Raw genomic sequence first — 13,091 nt, 5'->3', positions numbered from 1 at the left:
ATATATATTTAGTGTCCATGTTAGTTCATGATATATATCCAGCAGGTCTGGCCGTGGGTCGTCCGCCAAAGAGAAGCCTCCAGCTACCAGCACCAGCTCTCAACCGACCATTCCTGACTGGGGTGAGATACATTACTACATTAATACTGCTTACCTAAACAAACCTTGCGCTGTCTCATCAGACAAAACATAACACCAGAGAGCTGGTTGAGGGGTATAGGTGGTTGTTTTCAAACCATAGATAATGGAACCGGCATAAGGTGGTAATACTGACAAAACCCTGACTCAGTAATTATACACAAATAAAATATAACATTACTTTAGTATCGCGAGATCTTTGTAAAGATGATGGTATGCGATATATCAAACAAAAGATAATATTAGAAAAATTTACAATAAAATTTTCTTAAATTTTCTATCCTTCAGGGTAGATTTCTTATTTTTTGTCTTTAGTAACAGTCTTAACAGACACATCAAGAGAAGAATCATCAAAATCTGTCCATCCCTCCGCCGGCGTCAAGGGAAATAGTTGTTGTGGATGTAATTCTTATATCAATACATTTACTATTATCTCATTCTTAAATCCAAAACGCCAGTTTTATAATGTCATTTAATTTGAAATATTATTTATACATAATAAACTTATTCTCATTTTCATTGAAATGACATTATTTTGTTTCGTATATCATGCATTTATTAATTATTTAAAAACTACATAATCACAACGTATTGGTTCATGGTTGATGAAATTTCTCATATTGATATATCAGAAGCTATTTGTATACATACTTCATTGTGAGCTATTTCTTCCAGGGTCATCGTACGGATTCCCTCCATCATCAACGCCGTCTGGGTCGCTGTCATCGTTGGCGTCTCTCAACAGTCTCGCACAACAGCCACACTCCAAGCACAAGCCGCCCACTAACAGTTAGTACATCACTACTTATAATGAACTACTAAAAATATATGTCTATTGATACAATTGTTTGTTTTTTAAACACACGGATTTAGATCCAAATCTCATATATATATATATATATATACATGTATGTATGTATATATATATATATATATTCCTTCTAGTGTGTTCACAAATGGATGAACTAGCTGCACATGTTCCACTATAATCCTATCCCTTATCCCATTGTTTAAACCCATCCGAAGCCCACAACTCCTCACTCAGTCTCTCCTTGCTTGTCTTAACCATAACTTATTTCTATGTACGTGTACATATCCTTATCGTAGCAGTCGTCACATTGACTTCAATACATTACAATTGTCACAGTCTTGTTATATTTCTCAATTGATCATTAACTGATGATAATTACTAGCTATTCATATAAGCACACCGTCTACATGTCACATGTGTGTGTGTGTGTACATTAAATGTGACTGATCCTCTTACAAGTATATTTTAATATGAAATTCGCATGCAAGTATGTATTACAAAATATATTTGTTCGTCTGTCTGTTCGGTTTGAACTGTGAAACTGATTTTATTTTAATATATAGATACACAGCACAGAGGCAGAGGCATTGCTTTAAGATCTGAATCTACACAACAAAAGTGAATATGCATATATGTAAATATATATAAATATATATATATTTGAAACATACTACATGTAGTTTTAATGTAACATGAGGATTTTATATATATATATATATATTGAAACATTTGTCTTTTTACAGGAAAAAGTTCGAGTGCCAGTAAAGAGAAGGAGTCAAGGGATTTAATGCTGGCACATTCAGCGTATCACGCAGCACTCACTAAGGGAAAGGTGAGAGGACGTATCTATGTAAACCTCGAAAATATGTTGAATTTAATATTTATAGTATTAATTCCATTCAAATAAACCAAAAATATAAAATGATCTGATGCAGACGTACAACCCAGCAGCAGTTCAGTGTGGTCTTTGAGGCTAGGTTGAAATGCAGATTGAATTAGTGATTTAAAAAAAAATTAATACAAACTGTAATGTGAGCATTACAAGAGGTTACATTATCAAAAACTTTCTCTTGTATTTTCAGTCCACTTATCATTCTTTCATATATATATATTATATTATATCAGTTAAGTCAGACACTTCTCAGATGTGATATTAATAGAGACAGACCTATTTAGCCAACATCATATTTTTAACATTGAATATTTATTTCATAACAATATATAAGATAATAATTTTCTATTTCTTTATCTTAATAAATTAATATACATATGTTTATTCCCAGGGTATGTCCTCGTTGTACCCGTTCGGGACTCCTGACAAGGACCGCCGCGGCATAGATTCCTTCACGGGTTTGCCGCACACCATACTCAGGTATACAGTGTATATGATACTATACACTTTGCTGTATTGATTTTGATAAGGCTTTGCGACATATGTCGTTAGCGGTCAAGATAAGTTCCTATATAAGCTGTCGTTAGTGAAAAAAATGACTATATATAGTTAATTAAAACTCTAGTTGTCAGTCACTGATAGTTTAAAGTTATATACAAATACTCTCTTCATATATTTCAAAGACAGTAATATATTTTTCTTGCTAGTGCTGCTCTGGAAGGAGGGTGAGTTATCTATCTATATATTTTATTATATTATTGTTTGCGGACACTTAACGTCTTAAATATTTGTTCACACTAACAATACTTCTACAAAACGGCTTAACCGATTTTTATTAAAATGCGTTTATAAGTGTTCGTGTGTATGATCTGCTTCCAGTATATGTTTTAATGCCCCGGCATGAGAACTATTTATAACTAATTTTTTAACTCATATAATCAAACTATTTATTCAGTAATTTAACCTTAGTGTAATTTTTAACCTTAGCCTATGATAATAAGTCATTAACTCCTACCAGGCGTTTCTCGGTAACTTTTTGATTGTCATCTTTCCTTACGTCGATTCTGAAGCCACACGACAGCCGGAGTTGCGTTCAGAAGCTAGTGTCATATAAGTTTAATATATATAATATTGTTGTAGCGATCCCTCATCAGTGCTGGGCGGGGTTCGGCTGCCTCCGGACACAGAGATCATTAAATATACCTCGTCTCTAGCGGGGCCCAAGGTAACCATATATTAATTACAATCAAATTATTTTCCCTTACAAAGATAATATTACAAATTGTTCTTATCCCATTAGAAGTGTTGTTCTTTGTATTTACTTATCACATTGTGTGTGTGTGTGTGTTTTGTCTAAACAGCCTTACCAATATAAAAACTTTATTTATTTATTTATTTAATCGATACACCACAGTATTTGAAATATAGCACTTAAAACAAGAATACGATAAAATGACAGATGCAATTTCAAACACTTAATAGGTAAATACAGCATTAATAGTTACGTTAGCCTCCATTAACAATTTTTTTAACAATACTCTATTTAATAAATACTACAGACTGCAATATAACACGGTTATTAATTATTTAACATTTAAACAATTAGCAAAAAAAAATAACTAACAATAATTACAAACAATGACAATATAAGATTTTTAGAGATAATACCATAATTTACAAAGTCCTAATATTAAGTAGAATACAACAAACTAAATATAACAGTAAAGATACCACAATCACAATAAAGCTCAATGATAGACATGAGATATTTGTCATATTTGCTTAAAGAACTGTTACAATTAATTTTATCATTATATTACCAAAATAACTAATTAGCTAACGAACTATAAACAATAAGAATGATTAATATATGTTGTCTTTAACAGCTCGCGCCGGGGTCGACGACCCGTGGCCGAAAGAAAACTATCTCATTGGACCCGCCGCGGGTGTCGGTGCACCCGGCGTCACCCGCCGCGCCGCCCACACCCAACAAGAGACAGAAAGTGGTGGGCTATAATCTAATACTCATATATCGTATATAATGACTTTAATATGACATTCATATAGAAAATATGCATTGAAAATATTAAAGTAGAATTAAAACCTATCTCTAAAATATCGCTTAAATTCAATTTAATAGTAAAAAGCATTAAAATTTGTATTAAAAAGATATTATATTATTTGCTATATATATATAAGTGTGTATAGTTTTTCAGTGCAATAAAAATAATTTCACTAAATTGCTAAACATGAACAGCTCAATAATCATCATGAAATCTATTTACTTCATTATAATGAACGCTCAGGACGAATTCGGCAACTCCCGTTCGTCGGTGGAGGTGATCCGCCTGCCCAGCAAGCCGGACAGGAACAACGTGCCCACGCCGCCGCCCAACCTGTCGGACTACGCCGGTGAGCTCGCGTCCGCACAATCTGATGCATTACTACTATAAGGCGATACGAAACACGTGTGATATTAAGAAATATATATATGTACTAACGATGATTCAATATCCAGGTATATCACGGGAGTTACTACAAACTATCGCCAGCCAGAGCGGAGTGAGTCTAGCGGCGTTGGAGAGACAGCTGCAGCCGGCTAACAACGGTAACCAATACATATATATTAAATAATACTATGAAGTACCGTTCATATACGTATCCACTTCTCGCGAACTGCTTTGGTTAAGAAATATTAACTAATATAATTGTTGTAGAACCAGGTCTCAACCTGAGCACGAAATCCGCGAACAACTCCGAGGACACGCCGCTAGACCTGGGCCTCAAGGACGAGGACACTCCGCTGAACCTCTCTCTTAAACCCACACCTCGTATGTATACGTAATATTTTACTATATGTATATATGTATATGTTATAAACTAATTTATATGATTGTTACAGCGAACACTCAAGCCTCGGACGCGTTATCCCGGCTCACTTCGTTAAGTAGTTCACTAAGTGCGTCTAACGACCGGATATGTGAGTTAATAATTAAATAAAAGTCAATATAGTCTCCTTTTTTTTCTTAAGAAATTATAAATAGAATTAATGAACGTTACTGTGACCAGCTCGCCGCAAGCCCGGGGCCAAGCCGCGCCGTGTCGCGCCTGACGCTCACGACTCGCCGCGACCCAAGTCCAGTGGCAGTGAGGATAGCGAGTGTGAGTACAGTACAGGGGCAGGGACAGTGCCAGGGGCAGACAAACTACGAGTCCGAACTAACTAAACTACTAGTCCGTGTAACATGTACCTAACATATATCTAATGATTACAATCATTCCAGCTCTCCCAACATGGCCGTCGAGAGAAGGTCGTCCGCGGAACCTCGGGAGAGGAGTCAGCAAGCCCAAGAAGAATACCGTAGCGTCCCTCCTCGCCCAGAGCAGAGCCCTGGGACTCCGCCCCGCGCTCGCCCAGCAGCTCCTGGCGGAGACAGACATAGTAACATACTTCAATGTTTTATTACATAAAGTTAACTGCGCTCGGGCTGTGGGGAGCTAAATTTTAAGATTTGTGTGTCTGAACTAGTCTAAAATGTATACACACTGAGGCTTAGGACATGAGATAGATTACATAATAATATGTTCCATATAAGAACATAGTTATTAATGTTCTGAATTTTATATCTTCATATATACTAACAACAACCATTATTCAATTTTAAAACTCATTATTCAAATTAATATATATATATACTTTATATATATATATAAAGTATATCGTTTTAACTTTTAATTAATAAGTGATAATTAAATAATTATTTTGCCCAGGACAAGTTGCGTGTTCTGCTGGGCGAGACTGCCAGCACGGACTCCGAGTGCCCTTCAGACTCGAACCCCTCAGACTCGGACACCTCGGACGGGGGCAAGAGAAGCAACGACCCGCAGCTGAGACTACCCCTGGCGCTCGGTACATTACACTCGTTACATACTATAACATCCGTATTACATTTACACCAAAAGAAAATAAGCTATTTTTGATTATATAGAACAAAATATATACATATATGTGAATTAAAAATTGTCTATCTGTTCATTGCATTATGTATATAGATTTGTAGTTAACAAGAAAAGTAAATAATTTGTTTGTGAATAATAATCTAATTACTATATATTTAAATAACTCCAGGCTGGAAGCGAGTAACTGTCATCAAGGGTCTGTCTCGTAACTGTAACATAAAGGGGGACGTGAGCTACACGCCGCCCGAACCCAACACCGGCATCACTATCAGGACGGCGGACGAGCTGAACGCGGTGCGTACACTTCACACTAACAGTTAAAACTATATTACGTATAGTTAAAAACATGTACTAAGCTCAATGACGTCCAACCTAGCGAACTGATGGATGTCTAAGTTATGTTTTATATGGAATTGATAGGATTATATCTGTGCATATAATACATTATATTAAAATTATTAGAATTATTACTATTATTTTTGGTACTTAAATAAATTAGAATCTATATATGTATATATATATATATGTATATATATGTATGTATATGAATTTTATGTTTGCCGAATATCTTGTAAATAACAATACTAGATAATTAATATGATTAGGATAGATTATCACTCGTCTGTCCGTAAAGTAACCGAAACGTCGGGAGTATGTAATTAAGATACTAAAATAACGTTATGTAAACCGAAATTGTATTGTATATTAATGCTTTACAGTGACTATTATAACATTATATATATTGTATGTATGTCCGTTCAGTTCTTGGAGTCCAACCCCAGCGCGCCGCTATCCCGGGACTCGTTCAGCTTCAGCGCCCGCGTGTTGCTGGGAGAGTACGTGCAGCACACACACGAGGAGCCTGTCGTCATGACCGAGACCGAGATCACTAAACGGTTGGCTAACATATGAGATACGGATATATAAAAATAACTTAGAGGAAAATCTAAATATTTATATACATTACAAGTAACTTTGAAATTAAGTAACTCTGTGAGGAAAAAATATATTGTTACTTAGAGTGTCTTTTTATGTCCATCATCGACGAGAAGTACAAAAGTAAAAAAATACCCATAGTAAAGTAATGTTTGTAATGTGTGTAGCACATGAAAAATGCTTGGTATAGTGTAGACCGCTCGCGACACGAAATAATATGGGATATTAATTATACACATATTGCGGTAAATAATTAAAGCTCCTATTATAAACATTACTAGAGCTGTGAGAATAATATTCTGAAAGACTGTTTAAAATCTAGACATTTTTTTTTCTAAATCTGGATGTATATTCTCCAATGTTGATACTGAAGTTGGGATGTATCTGAGAGCGGATCCTTATCATGGATGTCTAACATCGAGTTAAAATTTATAACGAAAGAAACGTATATGTACGACTTACCGACGACGCTGTGTGATCAATGGACAAGAAGCAAAAACTTTGAATGTCATAGTGACGTGCCCTTCTACCCACCAAAGAAACGTAAGAACGTGTTTAGAGAAAATGTCGCGTAGTTATCGACTAATGAAAACTCAATATAATAACTATCGACCGGCATCCCTTACTCAATATAACTGACTTATTCGATATCATACATAAGTATGAGACAGACAAAAAACACTAAATAATTCAACTCATTTAAAATTCAAACGCATGGCTTTTGGATTGATTGGTCTCATCTATGGCATTTTCGTACGCTTGCACTGCATCTTGAGGGCTCGTAAAGCGAATACCTCGGATTTTATCTTTGGTTCTTGGGAATAAATATAAGCCCCAGGGCGCCAGGTCGGCACTGTATGGCGGGTGGCTCGTTACCTCGACACCTGCCATAGTCAAATATTCAAATAGCTCACTCTCTTGTCTTACAACGAAAGCCGTAAGAAATCATCGATCGAAAATTTTCCCGCGTTAGGTTTATTTTCACGTGTAACAAGAGTTTCATGTTGGCCGACAATTCACAAAAAACAAATGAAAAATGAGTGCAGTATGCAAAATGCGTTTTCAATGGCAATGTTCCTAACTTGCCAGGGCTAAACATTTTCAACGTTACCCGCGTATAACGAATACTTTCAATTAATTTCACATATTTTTAATTTACGAAACATTTTTGATACACAATCGTAACTTACTCTGTTCAGAGTTGGATACGGCCGTAACTTTAATTCTTACTTACAACGCCACATTAAGTTGGAACATTCAAACGTTGGTAGTTTAGGATCCGTGACGTCGTTTTATTTTCGCATCTACTCTAACTCAGGTTAGAAGAAGCTCGAGCTTTGGCGGCCCTGAGTGGACGACCCACCCCGCCCCCCCTGGAGCGCCGCATGGAGCTGGCGAGGAGGCAGCAGGCCGCCAGGGACGCGAGGAGAGACGGCAGAGGCAGGGACCAGGTGAGGATATGACAGAGAGTAGGGACGCGGAGTGGAGCTGGCGGGGAGATAGAGAGCTGCAGGGACACAGGTGAGGTGAGGTGGGGACTGATAAATGATAGTGTACACGGCCCGTTGAGAGCGCTGGCGAGGAGATATAGCAGTGATGGGGCCGACGAGGTGAGGAACGGATGAGATATAGAGTGCACGTACCTGACTGCTTGGCGACACGTCGGCGGTACGTATGGACACGAACACATTGTTAACGAATGTTTTAAGATGAATATAGAAGTTCGGTAGCAATAAGTCATATACAAATCGTTCACACATTTTTTGTAGGCTCGTCTAGTCAGGGAAATAGAGAGATCCGAGAAGGCGGAGGTAGTTAAAAGAGAAAAGGAGGCTCGGAGTGCACAGCTACTAGAGGTACGACACATTACATGGTACCCATATTATAGATATAGGAAAATGTACTTTATTATATGGCTCTTAGGGTACTTATTATGTAATTTAATTAGATAATATACTCTCATAGTAATCCTTTTTGTTATTTTATTAACATTTATTGTACACATATAATACGTTGAATAGTTATATATAAAAACATACTCAGTGAGTTTAATCCTATTCGGCCAATACATATAAAAGTACTTTTGTAATATACTTAATATATTCATTTTATTTACCTACTAATATATATTTTATAGTCTGTGTGTCTATAATATGGGAACGTTTGTATATTTATGTTTTTAATATATGTGCTTGTGTTTGTTTTTATTTTATTATCAATTTGATGCTTGGCAACATTGTGCTCACACGTAGATCTCTGTTCTCAAAGCAAAAATGGACTCTACGGCCTATACGATAGCGTTCGGAACGGTAAATTTTTGCTTTTCTGTAGTTAGAATTGGAACTCTCAGCTTCTAGTAGTGTTGTGTTTCGAGGTAGCTATATAAATATGTATGTAGACGTATTGGCGATCGCAAAACCCGGACAATGGCAATGTTGTCAACAATCTCATTGATAATAAATAAAATAAATACAAAAACTAACGGAGAAAATTCGAAACAGCAAATCAACAAGAGCAGATCGCAGCTCACGATCGAGGCTTTGCCGCAAAAGCATACGGACGAATGGAAAATACCAGAGATCGGGCCGGTCGTGAAAAACAGAGACAAAACGATGCCCCAGATAAGCTTGTCCCTCATACCGGTCAGCGGCCTGAAAGACAGCCCCATAAAGACCCTGAACTTGGACCAGAACTGGAAAGGAGAACTCGAGGAGTACAATGCGCTGGATAAGATGAAAGACTTCGCTGAGAAGGCGTCCTTCGACCTACCGAAACGTCCCAACGACAAATACTTTGACTTCAGCCTGACCAAAACCCCGGACAAAAGAAAGGCTCCAGACAAAGAAAACAATCTAGACAAACTTATAGAATCATATTCTAGGATAACGGAGTTCATAAACGGCTGTGATTGGTCGAAATTGAGAGGCGACAAAAAAGCCGACGACCCAAAGAGCTTGGAACAGAAGTATCTGGACGCCAAAAACGAGTTCATGTCACAGAACCTGATGCTGATGCCCAAAGACGGGCAGAAATCGGTTCTGAAGGAAGTGATAGATCTCAGCGGGGATGACGATATACTGAAAGACATTATAACCAAAAAGATAAACAGAGGAACGTTCCATGTGGGGAAAGACGGAGCTTTATCGATATCGGTACAGCCGTGCAAGGACGCGAGTCCGGTACGTTGGTATGAACTAACTTTCGGGTGTCACTAACACTGGTTGGGAGGAACATAGACTTGCACTAAACATCTTCAGGCTTTCAGACGAAAATACCAAAAAAACACCTCTTGAATGTCACAACGACTGATCTGATTAATGCTTTCCGTACTGAGTTACTTGCACGCTTCGCAATTTAATATTTACCTATAACTTTTGTATTATTAATTTGTATGTTTGGTTATTTTTAACTATTTTGATTGTTTTTTTTGTTAACATGTCGTGTAAATTTAAAGATGGTTTCGGGTGATCTTGATTGAATTAATCATGTTTTTAACGTCCCGAGTATTATATGACAATTTTTTATATATTTTTGTTAAATTTGATCTCATTATTGAATTATGTCAGAAAATACTCCAATATTTTTCTGATTGTGACTATAAAATCAAAAAAAAAATAGTTTTTTTTTTCATTATTCAAAACAAAAAAACAACTTGAATGGTCCCCAAATAGGTTTTATTTAATTATTTTTTTTTATTTTGTTTCATGTTTGCTGTTTATATAATTTGCTGTGCTTTCGTTGTTGTTGTGTAAAGGCTAAGAAGAGAAAACAAGAGGAGTTGGAGAAGCAGAAAATGGAAGATCAGGCGAAGAGGCAGCAGGTCTGTAGTTACCACACGACACAAACACGGACAGACAAACACAGTAAAAAGATCTATTGGAGCGATTATGATATACATGTTTGTGTTTGTTACAGGAGAGAGAAATCAAACGTCAACAGGCGATGCTCCTTAAAGAGCAGGTAAGCATTGGGCTTGAACGGGGAATAGTACAGACATATATATATATATATATATATATATATATTTATATACAATATTTAGCTTTCAAGAAAAATCTGTTAACTGAAGGTTAAATGAAACAAAATTTTGTTAGTGTACTGACGTTTCATTTACTAAGTAGTAAGTGACAGTAGAAGGTCGTGATCGCATTACGAGAAGACGAGAGGGTCCTCGTAAATATAAAAATAAAAGCGAGAGTTTTATTCGAAAAACTAGATTTTTTTAATGTTCCCTCGTGATAATATTAGGAAGGGACAAAGTTTTTATCTCATACTAAAATATTTTTGATATTAAGTAACTGCTACTTACGTTGTATCAGAAGACATCTCATGTATAACAGTGAACAGAGTTAATATCTTTCTAAGTAATACATGAATATGATATTAATTCTTATTTTTTTTTCCAACCCGGATCGTCTCTGGCACAGCAAAAATACATAACGGAGGTAATTTGGACATTATGTCTGCTTAGTTGGGCTTCAGTGAGCTGACTTTTCTTTCCTTACTTTTCTTTTAAGTATCTTTGGTTATACGGTTGTTGTTACTTTTCTTTCGTCTTGTCTTTGGTTATTTCTTCCGTTTCAGCTGTTTTGGTACCGCATAGACGGCGTTCATATTTAGTGTACATATCTCTGCTGGTTTAGGTAGTGTTTCCATATCTAGCGAGGCTGTGTTCAAACTATCCGTCAATACAACACTACTTTGACGTAGACATTGAATTTATCAAAAAATCTACTAACATTTAATCGCTTCCTCGCTTTAATGTGAATGTACCTTAATTATAATTCATTCCATTTTCAAATAGAATTTATTTTTTTAATAAAGGAAAGGGAAAGAAGACGACAGCACACAGCGTTCATTCGTCAGCTGGACGCGAGGAGACGCTGGGAGGATCGCGAGAGAAGAAAACATCAGAATCTTCTGGATAGACTTCTGGCTAAAGAGAAGAAGCTGCAGCAGAGAAGGAAGGAAATGGAATTACTAGCTGAGTTAAGGTTATCATCTTCAACTGACTTCATAAAAAAAAGTTACTTCGTAACTCGAATAAATTAGATTTGGGCCATTCAGATTATACAAAAATCTGTTATTTTTATTTGAAGTGGGGTACATTTAACCCTATAAATTTGCTTTGTGTCGTTTTAAACAAATACATATATAGTTAGTTATGATCTGATCAATGTATTGAAAAGTAGGCAACGTTGGGGTTGCTAAGTCGCAGCCCTATACAATAATTAACACAATCCAGCTATAGTGGTATTATCAATCTTCTGTGACGTCACACTCTGTTATGTTATCTAACGTTTGCTATTTCTCCCACACCAACCAGACGTCCTCAAGAAGACTCGTCTCTATCAGATCACAAGCCGCTCCCCAAGTTAGACCGTATCCCAGGTCTTCGCATCCCGGGCCAGGCGATGGCAGACCTGTTGCAGGTGTACGAGTTCCTTCACAACTTCGGACAGGCGCTGGGATTCGGTGAGTCGAATCAAACGTTTGACCGATTTCAAATAAGGTGGTGTTCTATCAAATATTGCGTTGCCATGGCTACAAAAAGATCAGGGTCGGGTATCGATAGTCGAGTTTCGACAACACAGTAGATTATTATCAGTCCGTCGAAGATTTGGACACGTCCAGAGCAGGAATCGAGATGACTTTCTGTTAAGAAGTTTAGTCAGACCTTAGTGAGGGCGGGGTACTTGATACATCTAACAGTCCAAAGACGCCTTGACGAGATCATTCATTTGGCATTGCTGGTGGAACCGGGTCTTAGTATGTTTGATGTTTTTCATATTGACCACTGAAGCATAAAAATAAAATAGCTAATTATAATATACATCCATATGTATATAACTATCTCTTGAAACCGAAATTAATATATTTTTACATGTAGCCATTACTTATTAAGGTTTTCTGAGGGCAAGATATTTCATATGTAAGCACATAGTCTACTTTATCACATTTATTTATAGAAATGATTTGATATTGAATAATAGTTTTATTTTTTATATATAATAGTTTTTATTATTTTTAGAAGTGGAGTCACTGCCTACACTGGACACGTTGCAGATGGGTTTGATACCGACCTGCAGCCAGGAGGCCGAGGACGAGCTGATGAGTGTGCTAACTAAACTGCTCGTGGTGGCCATCGGTGGGTGAATTTTGAACAGTGAAACGCACTATCATTGTATACAAAAGTCACAAGTAATATCGGTTACATCTGTTCAGATGTTGCTCAGGAAGATATGACTTGACCTTAATTACATTGTATTTAAACAAAATGCATTAATATCATGAACTGATCTAAGTAAGCTGTCACGGTTATGCACACAGCCTTATAATTCTATTAACGATGCA

The 13,091-nt window shown here is 36.6% G+C and overlaps 1 protein-coding gene across 16 annotated transcripts in view; it reads left to right on the top strand.

The window, feature by feature from the left end:
• The window catches only part of LOC116776136 (bromodomain adjacent to zinc finger domain protein 2B), a 55,996-nt gene that overhangs the window by 26,958 nt on the left and 15,947 nt on the right, over positions 1-13,091 (top strand). For 7 of the 16 annotated variants that reach the window (XM_061525388.1, XM_061525385.1, XM_061525389.1 and 4 more), the window contains 25 exons: positions 43-122; positions 814-927; positions 1,693-1,781; positions 2,233-2,321; positions 2,549-2,566; positions 2,982-3,066; positions 3,728-3,847; positions 4,148-4,253; positions 4,360-4,449; positions 4,559-4,672; positions 4,744-4,821; positions 4,911-5,003; positions 5,126-5,283; positions 5,613-5,751; positions 5,971-6,095; positions 6,564-6,697; positions 8,056-8,188; positions 8,507-8,593; positions 9,239-9,916; positions 10,492-10,557; positions 10,653-10,697; positions 11,165-11,182; positions 11,562-11,731; positions 12,064-12,212; positions 12,769-12,885. In XM_061525388.1, the coding sequence (XP_061381372.1) occupies positions 43-122; positions 814-927; positions 1,693-1,781; positions 2,233-2,321; positions 2,549-2,566; positions 2,982-3,066; positions 3,728-3,847; positions 4,148-4,253; positions 4,360-4,449; positions 4,559-4,672; positions 4,744-4,821; positions 4,911-5,003; positions 5,126-5,283; positions 5,613-5,751; positions 5,971-6,095; positions 6,564-6,697; positions 8,056-8,188; positions 8,507-8,593; positions 9,239-9,916; positions 10,492-10,557; positions 10,653-10,697; positions 11,165-11,182; positions 11,562-11,731; positions 12,064-12,212; positions 12,769-12,885 (3,095 nt within the window). The remainder of the gene's footprint in view (positions 1-42; positions 123-813; positions 928-1,692; positions 1,782-2,232; positions 2,322-2,548; positions 2,567-2,981; positions 3,067-3,727; positions 3,848-4,147; positions 4,254-4,359; positions 4,450-4,558; positions 4,673-4,743; positions 4,822-4,910; positions 5,004-5,125; positions 5,284-5,612; positions 5,752-5,970; positions 6,096-6,563; positions 6,698-8,055; positions 8,189-8,506; positions 8,594-9,238; positions 9,917-10,491; positions 10,558-10,652; positions 10,698-11,164; positions 11,183-11,561; positions 11,732-12,063; positions 12,213-12,768; positions 12,886-13,091) is intronic. The other 9 variants (XM_061525391.1, XM_061525392.1, XM_061525394.1 and 6 more) reach the window with 9 other exon arrangements.

This window comes from Danaus plexippus, chromosome 28 (assembly GCF_018135715.1).
Source record: "Danaus plexippus chromosome 28, MEX_DaPlex, whole genome shotgun sequence".
Classification (NCBI taxonomy): domain Eukaryota; kingdom Metazoa; phylum Arthropoda; class Insecta; order Lepidoptera; family Nymphalidae; genus Danaus; species Danaus plexippus.
Note: the sequence above shows the minus strand (reverse complement) of the source record. Positions and strands in the feature narration are given on the sequence as shown.